This window comes from Salmo salar, chromosome ssa06 (assembly GCF_905237065.1).
Source record: "Salmo salar chromosome ssa06, Ssal_v3.1, whole genome shotgun sequence".
In the NCBI taxonomy this organism is placed as follows: domain Eukaryota; kingdom Metazoa; phylum Chordata; class Actinopteri; order Salmoniformes; family Salmonidae; genus Salmo; species Salmo salar.
This window is the reverse complement of record NC_059447.1, coordinates 20,521,826-20,534,834: the sequence shown is the minus strand read 5'-3', so window position 1 is coordinate 20,534,834 and position 13,009 is coordinate 20,521,826. Positions and strand designations below refer to the sequence as shown.

Sequence of the window (13,009 nt, the reverse complement as noted above, 5' to 3'; positions counted from 1 at the left end):
GATAAAAGAGACTGGAAGGAGCAGGCAGGACAGGAAATGTGTGTGTGTGTGTGTGTGTGTGTGTGTGTGTGTGTGTGTGTGTGATATTAATGTTGACCCACATAATGATAAGCATAGGAAGGATGCGTACAGAACACAATCTTTTACCAGAATGCGTTGCTACGTTTGAACCTTTGCGCTTTCCGTAGTTGTTTCGTTTACTGCATGGGGAGTGTCAGAGCGCTAGACCTGTGGTGTGTTGCTATTGTTTTGGCTGTCTTTATACAGTGCTACCTTTTTAGTTTCAGCATTCTCTAATTCAAAAAACTTTATGTTGCTTCTTTTGTCAGTGAGTGTAATTGTATTTAAGCCAATAGAGAATGGATAGCTAGCTGCTAGCTAGCTGCTAGCTAGCTGCTAGCTAGCTGCTAGCTAGCTGCTAGCTAGTTGCAAGCCAGGCAGCCAGCAGGCAATGAATGGAGTGTTAGTTGCTAACTAACGTCTACTATACTTGTTATACTTTGATCTCGGTGTCATGAAATGTGCTGAATGATGACGTTAGAATGCTGTCTCTATAAGTTGCTACTAAGCACACTACAAGGCATGATCCTAATTTTGTTGCTTGCCACCAGCTATACAGTAGAATCAGAATGATTCAGGGAGTTGACAGTTGATTTAGCTAGTTACTGTAGGGAGTTCACAGTTGATTTAGTTAGCTATTGTAGGAAGTTGACAGTTGATTTAGCTAGCTACTGTAGGGAGTTGACAGTTGATTTAGCTAGCTACTGTAGGGAGTTGACAGTTGATTTAGCTAGCTACTGTAGGGAGTTGACAGTTGATTTAAGGAGTTGATAATGGTGCTGACACTGCAAACCTTTTCAACATGAACTACAGGATTCCAGCTGTCAGATCATTTTGCTTGTAGCTATTCTAGGTTGAAAGCCACTAAAACTATCTTTGCAGACACTTAGGTAAAATGAATGTTCAACACTCTTTATGCAACCGTTGCGTAACTTTTTGATTTGCTTCCTTGTTTTTGACAGACGGCATGGCGGAACAACACGCCCCCTTCGTGGCCATGGATGCGGTGCTGATGCCCAGCATGGCCCTCCCAGACGACATGCCCCGTATCAAGGGCTATGACTTCAACCAGGGAGTGGACCACCATGCTCTGCTCCAGTCCTTCCTCACCACAGGCTTCCAGGCTAGCAGCGTGGCCCATGCCATACAGGAGATCAACAAGATGGTGAGACTCACTGGAGGCCATCTAGCCTGGAATCCTAACTGATATGCTCAGTAAAACTATGGTGAAACGGAGCATAAAAGGTTATATTCCAGGCTAGATGACGACATCCATCTCTAGAGATTTAGGGAGTTGAGATGCCTTCTCAGAGCCTGGTCCCAGATCTGTTTGTGTTGATGACCATAGGAGTTGACAACACAGCACAAACAGATCTGGGAGCAGGCTAGTGTTGTCATTGGGTTAGAGGATGTCCCGCTCTGTGTAGGACTCAATCTACTCGGTACAGATCTAGAATCACCTGACCGAAGATCTGTGTACAGGGGGGAACTAGGGATCCTACTCCAAACATCCCAGGACGTATAAGGGCATAAGATGCCTAGTAGTTGGGGATGTGGAGAGTTATGTTAGCATCCAAGTTGTTGCCATTTATGTAGACATACGACATTCCTTGTCTGATTCTAGGCCTTGCTTTTTGGGGGATTGGGAGAGGAAGAGGGAGAGGAATAAGAAGAGGGAGAAATGTTTAAACCCCTTTATTAGAGAGAGCTTTTATCATACTGTATGTGGTCTATATTTCTCTCCTTCTGTCATCTATTTATAACCACAGATTGAGAAGCGTCTGGAGCCACTGGAGGAAGAGGAAGGATGCGGCTCCTCCCCTTCCCACTCGGGCTGTACCATCTTCCTGGGGTATACCTCCAACCTCATCAGCTCTGGAGTGAGGGAGTCCATCCGCTACCTGGCACAGCACAAAATGGTACAGTCCTATACAACATCCCACTCTCGTGTGTCAAATTCCAGTCCTCCAGCGCTCAGTGTCTGCTGGCTGTCATTCCTCACTTGTACTTGATCAATTAAGGAATTTGATTAGTAGGAGCTGCCCCCACCTGGTTATCTAGGTCTTAATTGGACACCTATTGAAAATAAAAACCAGCAGAGGCTGCAGCCCACCAGGAATTAAGTTTGACACCCCTACAACTTAAACACTCACTTCAAGATGCCAGTGCATATAGGTGATCGTATACACTAGTAAAATGCTACATGTGTTTGTGGACCTTCCTAACAGGTGGACGTGATAGTGACTACAGCGGGGGGAGTCGAGGAGGATTTCATCAAGTGTCTGGCCCCCACCTACCTGGGGGAGTTCAGCCTGTCTGGCAAAGAGCTGAGACAGAGAGGCATCAACAGGTAGAGCACTATCACCTCGACTATGGATCACAGATCATAATACAATTACACAATAAGGCACGAGGGGGTGTGGTATATGGCCAATATACCACGGCTAAGGGCTGTTCTTATGAATGATACAACGCGGAGTGCCTGGATACAGCCCTTAGCCATGGTATATTGGCCATATTTAAAAACATGTTTTTTTATAATAATAATAATAATTTCACTAATAATTTCACCTAAGTAGGCCAGTTGAGAACAAGTTCTCATTTACAACTGCGACCTGGCCAAGATAAAGCAAAGCAGTGCGACAAAAACAATAACACAGAGTTACACATGGAATAAACAAACGTACAGTCAATAACACAATAGAAAAATCTATGTACAGTGTGTGCAAATGTAGTAAATAGGCCACAGAGACGAAATAATTACAATTTAGCATTAGCACTGGAGTGATAGATGTGCAGATGATGATGTGCAAGTAGAAATACTGGGGTGCAAAAGAGCAAAAAAATAAATCAATTACAGTATGGGGATGTGCTATTTACAGATGGGCTGTGTACAGTGATCGGTAAGCTGCTCTGACAGCTGAATCTCTAAGTTAGAGAGGGAGATATAAGTCCAGCTTCAGTGATTTTTGCAATTTGTTCCAGTCATTGGCAGCAGAGAACTGGATGGAAAGGTGGCCAAAGCAAGTGTTGGCTTTGGGGATGACCAGTGAAATATACCTGCTGGACCGCGTGCTACGGGTGGGTGTTGCTATGGTGACCAATGAGCTGAGATAAGGCGGGGCTTTACCTAGCAAAGACTTATAGGTGACCTGGAGCCAGTGGGTTTGGCGACGAATATGTAGTGAGGGCCAGCCAACGAGAGCATACATGTCGCAGTGGTGGATAGTATATGAGGCTTTAGTGACAAAACGGATGGCACTGTGATAGACTACATCCAATTTGCTGAGTAGAGTGTTGGAGGCTATTTTGTAAATGACATCGCCGAAGTCAAGGATCGGTAGGATAGTGATGCTAGTCGGGCGGGCGGGTGCGGGCAGCAATCGGTTGAAGAGCATGCATTTAGTTTTACTAGCATTTAAAAGCAGTTGGAGGCCACGGAAGGAGAGTTGTATGGCATTGAAGCACGTTTGGAGGTTTGTTAACACAGTGTCCAAAGAAGGGCCAGAAGTATACAGAATGGTGTTGTCTGCGTAGAGGTGGATCAGAGAATCACCAGCCGTGAGAGCGACATCATTGATATAAAGAGAAAAGAGTCGGCCCGAGAGTTGAACCCTGTGGCACCCCCATAGAGAATGCCAGAGGTCCGGACAACAGGCCCTCCGATTTGACACACTGAACTCTATCTGAGAAGTAGTTGGTGAAGCAGGCGAGGCAGTCATTTGAGAAGCCAAGGCTATTGAGTCTGACGATAATAATGCAGTGATTGACAGAGTCGAAAGCCTTGGCCAGGTCGATGAAGACAGCTGCACAGTACTGTCTTTTATCGATGGCGGTTATGATATCGTTTAGGACCTTGAGCGTGGCTAAGGTGCACCCATGACCAGCTCGGAAACCAGATTGCGTAGTGGAGAAGGTATGGTGGGATTCGAATGGTCGGTGATCTGTTTGTTAACTTGGCTTTCGAAGATTTTAGAAAGGCAGGGCAGGATGGATATAGGCCTATAACAGTTTGGGTCTAGAGTGTCTCCCCCTTTGAAGAGGGGGATGACCGCGGCAGTTTTCCAATCTTTGGGGATCGCAGACTATACGAAAGAGAGGTTGAACAGGCTAGTAATAGGGGTTGCAACAATTTCGGCGGATAATTTGAAAAAGAGAGGGTCCAGATTGTCTAGCCCAGCTGATTTGTAGGGATCCAGATTTTTCAGCTCCTTCAGAACATCATCTGTCTGGATTTGGGTGAAGGAGAAGCGGGGGGGGGGGGCTTGGGCAAGTTGCTGCGGGGGATACCGAGCTGTTGGCCGGGGTAGGTGTAGCAAGGTGGAAAGCATGGCCTGCTGTAGAAAAATCCTTATTGAAATGAGCGATTATTGTAGATTTATCGGCGGTGACAGTGCCTCAGTGCAGTGGGCAGCTGAGAGGAGGTTCTCTTTTTCCATGGACTTTACAGTGTCCCAAAACCTTTTGGAATTAGTGCAGCAGGATGCAAATTTCTGTTTGAAAAAGCTTGCCTTAGCTTTCCTAACTAAATGTGTATATTGGTTCCTGACTTCCCTGAAAAGTTGCGTATCGCGGGGGCTATTCGATGCTAATGCAGTACGCCACAGGATGTTTTTGTGCTGGTCAAGCGCAGTCAAGTCTGGGGTGAACCAAGGGCTATATTTGTTTTTCGTTCTACATTTTTTGAGTGGGGCATTCTTATTTAAGATGGTGAGGAAAGCACTTTTAAATAGCAACCAGGCATCCTCTACTGACCGGATGAGGTCAATATCCTTCCAGGATACCCGGGCCAGGTCGATTAGAAAGGCCTGCTCGCTGAAGGGTTTCAGGGAGCGTTTGACAGTGATGAGCGGTGGTCGTTTGACCACGGACCCATTACGGACGCAGGCAATGAGGCAGTGATTGCTGAGATCCTGGTTGAAGACAGCAGAGGTGTATTTAGAGGGCAAGTTGGTCAGGATGATATCTAACAGGGTGCCCATGGTTACAGATTTAGGGTTGTACCTGGTAGGTTCCTTGATAATTTGTGTGGGATTGAGGGCATTTAGCTTAGATTGTAGGACGGCCGGGGTGTTAAGCATATCCCAGTTTAGGTCACCTAACAGTATGAACTCTGAAGATAGATGGGGGGCAATCAATTCACATATGGTGTCCAGGGCACAGCTGGGGGCTAAGGGGGGTCTATAACAAGCAGCAACGGTGAGAGACTTATTTCTGGAAAGGTGGATTTTTAAAAGTAGAAGCTCGAGTTGTTTGGGCACAGACCTGGATAGTATGACAGAACTCTGCAGGCTATCTCTGCAGTAGATTGCAATGCCGCCCCCTTTGGCAGTTCTATCTTGTCGGAAAATGTTGTAGTTGGGGATGGAAATTTCAGAGATTTTGGTGGCCTTCCTAAGCCAGGATTCAGACACGGCTAGGACATCAGGGTTGGCGGAGTGTGCTAAAGCAGTGAATAAAACAAACTTAGGGAGGAGGCTTCTGATGTTAACATGCATGAAACCAAGGCTTTTACAGTTACAGAAGTCAACAAATGAGAGCGCCTGGGGAGTAGGTGTGGTGCTGGGGGCTACAGGGCCTGGGTTAACCTCTACATCACCAGAGGAACAGAGGAGGATTAGGATAAGGGAACAGCCAAAGGCTATAAGAACTGGTCGTCTAGTGCGTTGGGAACAGAATAAAAGGAGCAGATTTCTGGGCGAGGTAGAATAGATTCAGGGCATAATGTACAGACAAGGGTAAGGTAGGATGTGAGTACAGTGGAGGTAAACCTAGGCATTGAGTGATGATGAGAGAGGTTGTGTCTGGTGGCGCCAGTTAAGCCAGGTGAGGTCTCAGCATGTGTGGGGGGTGGGACAAAAGAGCTATCTAAGGCATGTTGGGCGGGGCTGGGGGCTCTACAGTGAAATAAGACAATCATAACTAACCGAAACAGCAGTAGACAAGGCATATTGACATTAGGGAGAGGCATGCGTAGGGTCCAATGAGCAGCAATAGGTGAGTCAGGGAGCCGTTCGGTAGTCGCTACTACGCTAGGTGATCTGGAGACATGGCGATTCAGAAAGCTAGCGGGCCGGGGCTAGCAGATGGGTCTTCGGCGGCATCGCAACGGAAAAGCCTGTTGAAACCACCTCGGACGATTACGTCTGCAGAGCAGTCGTGATGGATCGGCGGGGCTCCGTGTCGGCAATAAAGGGGCCAGGCCAATTGGCAAAATAAGTATTGTAGCCCAATAATTAGCTGGTAGACCTCTTCGGCTAGCCGGGAGAGGCTAACTGGTGCTTGCTTCGGGACAGAGGCGTTAGCCAGTAGTAGCCACTCGGTTGCAGCTAGCTAGCTCCGATGATCCGGTGTAATGGTCCAGAGCTTGCGGCAGGAATCTGGTGATGTGGTAGAGAAAAAGCAGTCCGATATGTTCTGGGTTGATATCGCGCTGTGCAGACTGGCAGGTATTGACTGAGCTGAAGCTGGCTGGTGTCTGAGTTAACGGTGAAGAGGGCTCGAACCACTCAGTTGGGGCTCGAACCACCCAGTTGTTATTATTGTAGGTGCTGTCTAATACACTAAATTGTCATTAATCTTTTCTCTCTTTTCTCCTCTCTCCACTCTCGCTCTCTTTCTAGGATAGGTAACCTCCTGGTACCTAATGATAACTACTGTAAGTTTGAGGACTGGCTGATGCCCATTCTGGACCAGATGGTGCAGGAGCAGAAAGATGAGGTGAGCTAATTTAACTCTTCGTACAGGAAATGTCATCTTTAGTATCTGTGTCTGGGTTGTATTAATTGGGGTAAAAAGTATCAAAAAAGTTTATCATCCCGGTGTTGCTGGTATTGTGACATTCATTTGACCTCTTAACCCTTTAGGGCACCCACTGGACCCCGTCCAAGATGATCCACCGTCTGGGCAAAGAGATCAACAACCCAGAGTCTGTCTACTACTGGGCCTATAAGGTGAGGACTGGAGGGGCTCACTGGTCTCATCAGCCTGTCCTTGATATAAAACAGGAGATATCAGTGGAATGAATTGAAACCAGTGCTCTTTGCCCTCTCTCTCCATTTGTGAATTATCCTTATCATTCCCCTCTCTAAACTCACCAGTATAATGTACAGTAGGGGGCTCATGCCCCTCTTTGGCCTCACCTTACACTATCACAATGACCTCTACAAGGTTAACGGATCATAATATTATTGTTCATATTTGTTGCTGTATCAGTTGTTTGTGGGTGCTGTCTAATACACTAAATTGTCATTCACATTTTCTCTCTCTGCCTCCCTCCCTCCCTGTAGCCCTCATTGAGTTACAATAGGCTGTGTTCATATAATCAATAGATTTTCAACCTCTGTTGCAGAATGACATCCCAGTGTTCAGCCCTGCTCTGACAGATGGATCCATTGGGGACATGATCTTTTTCCACTCATATAAAAACCCTGGGCTGGTGCTGGATATAGTAGATGGTAAGAGAGAGAGGAGACATGAGGACTGGGGTTCTGTCTGTGAACATTTCAGTTTTTGTCATCCATGGCAACTTACCGAAGCAAATAGGAATAAATGCCTTGCTCAAGGGCACATCGACCGATTTCTCACCTTGTCGTGTCAGGGATTCAAACCTTTCGGTTACTGGCCCAAAGCTCGAACCGCTAGGCTAGCTGCTGCTAGTTCTTTCCTTTGGTGATGTGAGACCACACACTTGCCTTGCTTTACATTGTAACTACAGTTGAAGTCGGAAGTTTACATACACTTAGGTTGGAGTCATTAAAACTCATTTTTCAACCACTCCACAAATTTCTTGTTAACAAACTATAGTTTTGGCAAGTCGGTTAGGACATCTACTTTGTGCATGACACAAGTAATTTTTCCAACAATCATTTACAGACAGATTATTTCACTTATAATTCACTGTATCACAATTCCTGTGGGTCAGAAGTTTACATACACTAAGTTGACTTTGCCTTTAAACAGCTTGGAAAATTCCTGAAAATTATGTAATGGCTTTAGAAGCTTCTGATAGGCTAATTGAGATCATTTGAGTCAATTGGAGGCGTACCTGTGGATGTATTTCAAGGCCTACCTTCAAACTCAGTGCCTCTTTGCTTGACATGGGAAAATCAAAAGAAATCAGCAAAGACCTCAGAAAAAACATGGTAGACCTCCACAAGTCTGGTTCATCCTTGGGAGCAATTTCCAAACGCCTGAAGGTACCACGTTCATCTGTACAAACAATAGTACGCAAGTATAAACACCATGGGACCATGCAGCCGTCATACCGCTCAGTAAGGAGACGCGTTCTGTCTCCTAGAGATGAACGTACTTTGGTGTGAAAAGCGCAAATCAATCCCAGAACAACAGCCATGGACCTTGTGAAGATGCTGGAGGAAACACGTACAAAGTATCTATATCCACAGTAAAACGAGTCCTATATTGACATAACCTGAAAGGCCACGGTTTACAACTGCACAAAGGGACAAATATCGTACTTTTTGGAGAAATGTCCTCTGGTCTGATGAAACAAAAATAGAACTGTTTGGCCATAATGACCATTGTAATGTTTGGAGGAAAAAGGGGAGGATTGCAAGCCGAAGAACACCATCCCAACCGTGAAGCACGGGGGTGGCAGCATCATGTGGTGGGATTGCTTTGCTGCAGGAGGGACTGGTGCACTTCACAAACTAGATGGCATCATGAGGCAGGAAAATTATGTGGATATATTGAAGCAACATCTCAAGACACCAGTCAGGAAGTTAAAGCTTGGTCGCAAATGTGTCTTCCAAATGGACAATGACCCCAAGCATACTTCTAAAGTTGGGGGAAAATGGCTTAAGTACAACAAAGTCAAGGTATTGGAGTGGCCATCACAAAGCCCTGACCTCAATCCTATAGAAAATTTGTGGGCAGACCTGAAAAAGCGTGTGCGAGCAAGGAGGCCTACAAACCTGACTCAGTTACACCAGCTCTGTCAGGAGGAATGGGCCAAAATTCACCCAACTTATTGTGGGAAGCTTGTGGAATGCTACCCTAAACGTTTGACCCAAGTTAAACAATTTAAAGGTAATGCTACCAAATACTAATTGAGTGTATGTAAACTTCTGACCTACTGGGAATGTGATGAAAGAAATAAAAGCTGAAATAAATCACTCTCTCTGCTATTATTCTGACATTTCACATTCTTAAAATAAAGTGGTGATCCTAACTGACCTAAGACAGGGAATTTTTACTAGGATTAAATGTCAGGAATTGTGAAAAACTGAGTTTAAATGTATTTGGCTAAGGTGACTGTAAACTTCTGACTTCTACTGTACATATCTCATCCACCACAAACTTGCCACTTGGTGACATTCATTCCAGATATCTATGCACTCAATAGTATATGTGACTGTTTTGGTGCTTGGTTTTGTAGTTGAAGGGTGGTGTGTAATGTATTGTGCTGATAGTATGAAGAAGAAGAAAAAAAATAATAATAATAAAAAAATTGTATGAAAAATGAAATGTATGCATTCACTACTGTAAGTCGCTCTGGATAAGAGCGTCTGCTAAATGACTAAAATGTAAATGTATAACACGGTCTGTATTGTAGATATCCGCAGGTTGAACAGCAAGGCAGTGTTTGCCAAACGGACAGGGATGATTATTCTGGGTGGGGGCCTGGTCAAACACCATATAGCCAATGCCAATCTGATGGTAAGTAACTACTATTACTACTACTATAAAATGTTCTCTATGATCATATTCCTTAATTATAATGTTGGTGTAAATTATGAACTGTTCAATTCACCTATTATCCTATAATTTTGTGCTGTCGCAATTCACCAGTTAGAAAGTTGACGTGCTTAGCAGTGTTGGGGAGTAGTAAATTACATGTAGTTCAACTAGTAATGTAATTACATTATGCAGTAGCTTGGTGGTAGTTGAACTACATTCAAATCTTCGTAGTGTTTCCAGTAGTTAATGACTTATCTGCCAGGTAGCGGTGTAGCTAACTACTGGAACTACTGCTCTTGCCGTTTGAAAGTCGAGGACATTTCAGATTGAGATAATATAGTTTATCATGTAGTAGTTTGGATGTAGTGAACTACTTTTTCAAAGTAGTTGGTAGCTTGGTAAACTATTTTCAGAGTAGCTTCCCCACCACAGGTGCTTAGCAACCGTAACTAACCAACCAGGTCAAACCATTTATTATAATGTAAACCCCCCCCCCCCCTCAGAGGAATGGAGCGGACTATGCAGTGTTTGTGAACACTGGGCAGGAGTTTGATGGTTCAGACTCAGGGGCCAGGCCTGATGAGGCAGTGTCTTGGGGGAAGATCCGCATGGATGCCAAGCCAGTCAAGGTAACTCACTCACCAGCTATCTTATCCCCAGTCTGAAGGTTAATGGATGGAATAGAATAGAAAATAATCTAACTTTATTGGCCACCTGAAGATGGAAATGTGCTTTTGGCCTCACCTTACGCTAATATAGATGACGTGAAAGTGTAACTCGGGGTCAAGCAGGAGAGCAGTGCCCCCAGAACTCTTGATAGATGCATTAGATCGACCAAAGATAAAACACAAACTCATGTTGAACCTTGTCCAATGGCTCTTTCCGTTCCCATCTCTTTCCGTTCCCATCTTCTGTTTCCTTTCTGTGTTGTTTTGTTTCTCCAGGTGTACGCTGATGCTTCCATAGTCTTCCCACTGTTGGTAGCTGAGACGTTTGCCCACCATGCTGACAAGCTGATTCCTGACCAGAAAGAATAACCAAACTATCCAAGGTGTTCCCACTCCACACTTAAAAGAATAATCCACAAAAAAAAAATGTTTTTGTTTCATTAGTCAACTGTTGATACAGTCCCAAAATGTTTTGCATGTCAGCAATCAAGTTTTCAAGATATAGAACTTTCAAAAGGTTAATTGTCACTTGCCACATCATCATGATAATGCATCATATGACAGTGATCTCTCCCTGTGTCTATTTTTAGATGTGATGTTCTGTTTACGGACTTCTCTCTCCGATATTTCAGAAATAAGTATTTGCTACGGGGTACATTTAGCGCAGTGAAAGTGTTTTTGTTGTTGAATGACGTGAATTGCCATGTAGCAATGAGTTGTGTGTGTACAGGCTTGTGTATGCGTGCATACTGGCACGTATGAGAATGCCATTGCTGAGTGAGACATTACTATATGGTAAACTTATGAGATGTTATTTTTTTAAGTTAGTGAGAGGGTCTCTTTAGGGGAGCATGCACTGTTATTCAAAGAAACGCTTACCTGAGGTGAAATGTATTTATTTATTACCTAGTACCTACTCATGTATATCTAAAAATGTAAATTAATAAAAACAACCTCAGAATGTTTCCATTATTACAGAATAAAACATCTGATGTTGTCTTACTACCTCTTGTTTTCTTCTCCCAAAAACGATGTTCAGCAGTGCTGTAGTACTTGAAATGACCATAAGGGGTCTCCCCTGCCTCAAACACTTTGCACGCACATATACAATATTCCTTGACCGCAACTCTTCTAGCTACAGTGCATATCATCTCTGACAGTGATCTGGAGGCATTAGCTACCATTGTGTACATGGATGTACTTGCCAATCAGTCAGAATGTTTATACTTTACATGAATCAGCATCATGTGAGCAAATCTACAGCTGAGTACAGGCAGCTCAATTCTGATATTTTGCCCAAATATTGTAAAAAGAGCTGATCTGATTGGTCAAAAAACCAACAAGTATAGAAAAAAAAACTGAATTGGGCAGCTCACTTTTGTTGTGCAGTGTTATACATTTATTTTATTTAACCTTTATTTAACTAGGCAAGTCACTTAAGAACAAATTCTTATTTACAATGATGGCCTACCAAAAGGCAAAAAGCCGACGGGCTCGGATTAAAAATAACAAATAAAAATATGACAGAACACATCACGACAAGAGAGACAATTCAACACTACAAAGAAAAACCTAAGACGACAACATAGCATGGCAGCGACACATGACAACACAGCGTGGTTGCAGAACAACATAACAACATGGTAGCAACATGACAGCAGCACAACAGTTACGTCACATGTCAAACTCATTCCACAGAGGACTGAGTGTCTGCGGGTTTTCGCTCCTCTCTTGTACTCAATTGATGAAATAAGGTCAATAATTAGTAAGGAACTGCCCTCCCCTGGTTGTCTAGTACTTAACTGAAAGGAAAAAACAGAAACCAGCAGACACTACATTTTAGTAATTTAGCACAGTGTTTCCCAACTCATGTCCTCAAGCCCCCCCCAACAGAACACATTTTTATTGTAACCCTGGACAATCACACCTGATTTAATTAATCATCAAGCCCTCTGAGTTGAATGTGTGCTGAAGATACCGACCCTACCATTATGCTTGTTTACACTGAGCAGCACTGGGGTCGGAACACAATCATGATTATATGAAGACGCCATGGAGCCGGCAAGAGATATGGGTTGGAAAACGTACCTCAATGCAGGGATGGGATATGCCACTATACTCCAAATTGTACCTTTATCCAAATTGCCGTTTTTGTCCTAATGCTAGCTATCAGTAGCCACAGCAGCCATTATGGAAAGGCACGTCATGTTGAACAACAAAGGAACTGATTGGCTGACACAGCCATTCCAAAATAGCTGCGGTGGCTACTGCTAGCTAGCATGGGGATGAAAAGGGCAGTATTTCAATCTTCTCGATGTATCAGTGTGGATAAAGGCAAAATGTTTAGTACATTGGCATATCCCTGCATTGATGCACGTTTTCAAACCCACATCTGGCGCCAGCTCCTAAGTGTCTTAAAGTAACCATGATTGTGTTCTGACCCCAGTGCAGCTCAGTGTAAACAAGCGTAACAGTAGGGTCAGTATCTTCTGGCAACCGGAGCTACTTACATTAGTGCATTCATCTTAAGATAGCCAGGTGAGACAGCAACCTATCGCAGTTGTAGTAAGTAAATGAAGTTA

At 44.1% G+C, this 13,009-nt stretch overlaps 1 protein-coding gene across 2 annotated transcripts; it reads left to right on the top strand.

Moving 5' to 3' along the window:
- Window positions 1–132: 132 nt before the first annotated feature.
- On the top strand, window positions 133–11,429 carry LOC106592861 (deoxyhypusine synthase). 2 transcript variants are annotated; one of them, XM_045719914.1, is made up of 10 exons: window positions 133–233; window positions 1,023–1,225; window positions 1,830–1,979; window positions 2,289–2,410; window positions 6,684–6,780; window positions 6,927–7,013; window positions 7,412–7,517; window positions 9,635–9,738; window positions 10,263–10,388; window positions 10,704–11,429. In XM_045719914.1, the coding sequence occupies exons 2-10, from the start codon at window positions 1,028–1,030 to the stop codon at window positions 10,794–10,796; spliced, it is 1,083 nt and encodes a 360-aa protein (XP_045575870.1). In that variant the 5' UTR covers window positions 133–233; window positions 1,023–1,027; the 3' UTR covers window positions 10,797–11,429. The 2 variants fall into 2 exon arrangements, with proteins under 2 accessions (XP_045575870.1, XP_045575871.1); XM_045719915.1 differs by having other exon boundaries at window positions 202–328.
- Window positions 11,430–13,009: the final 1,580 nt, after the last annotated feature.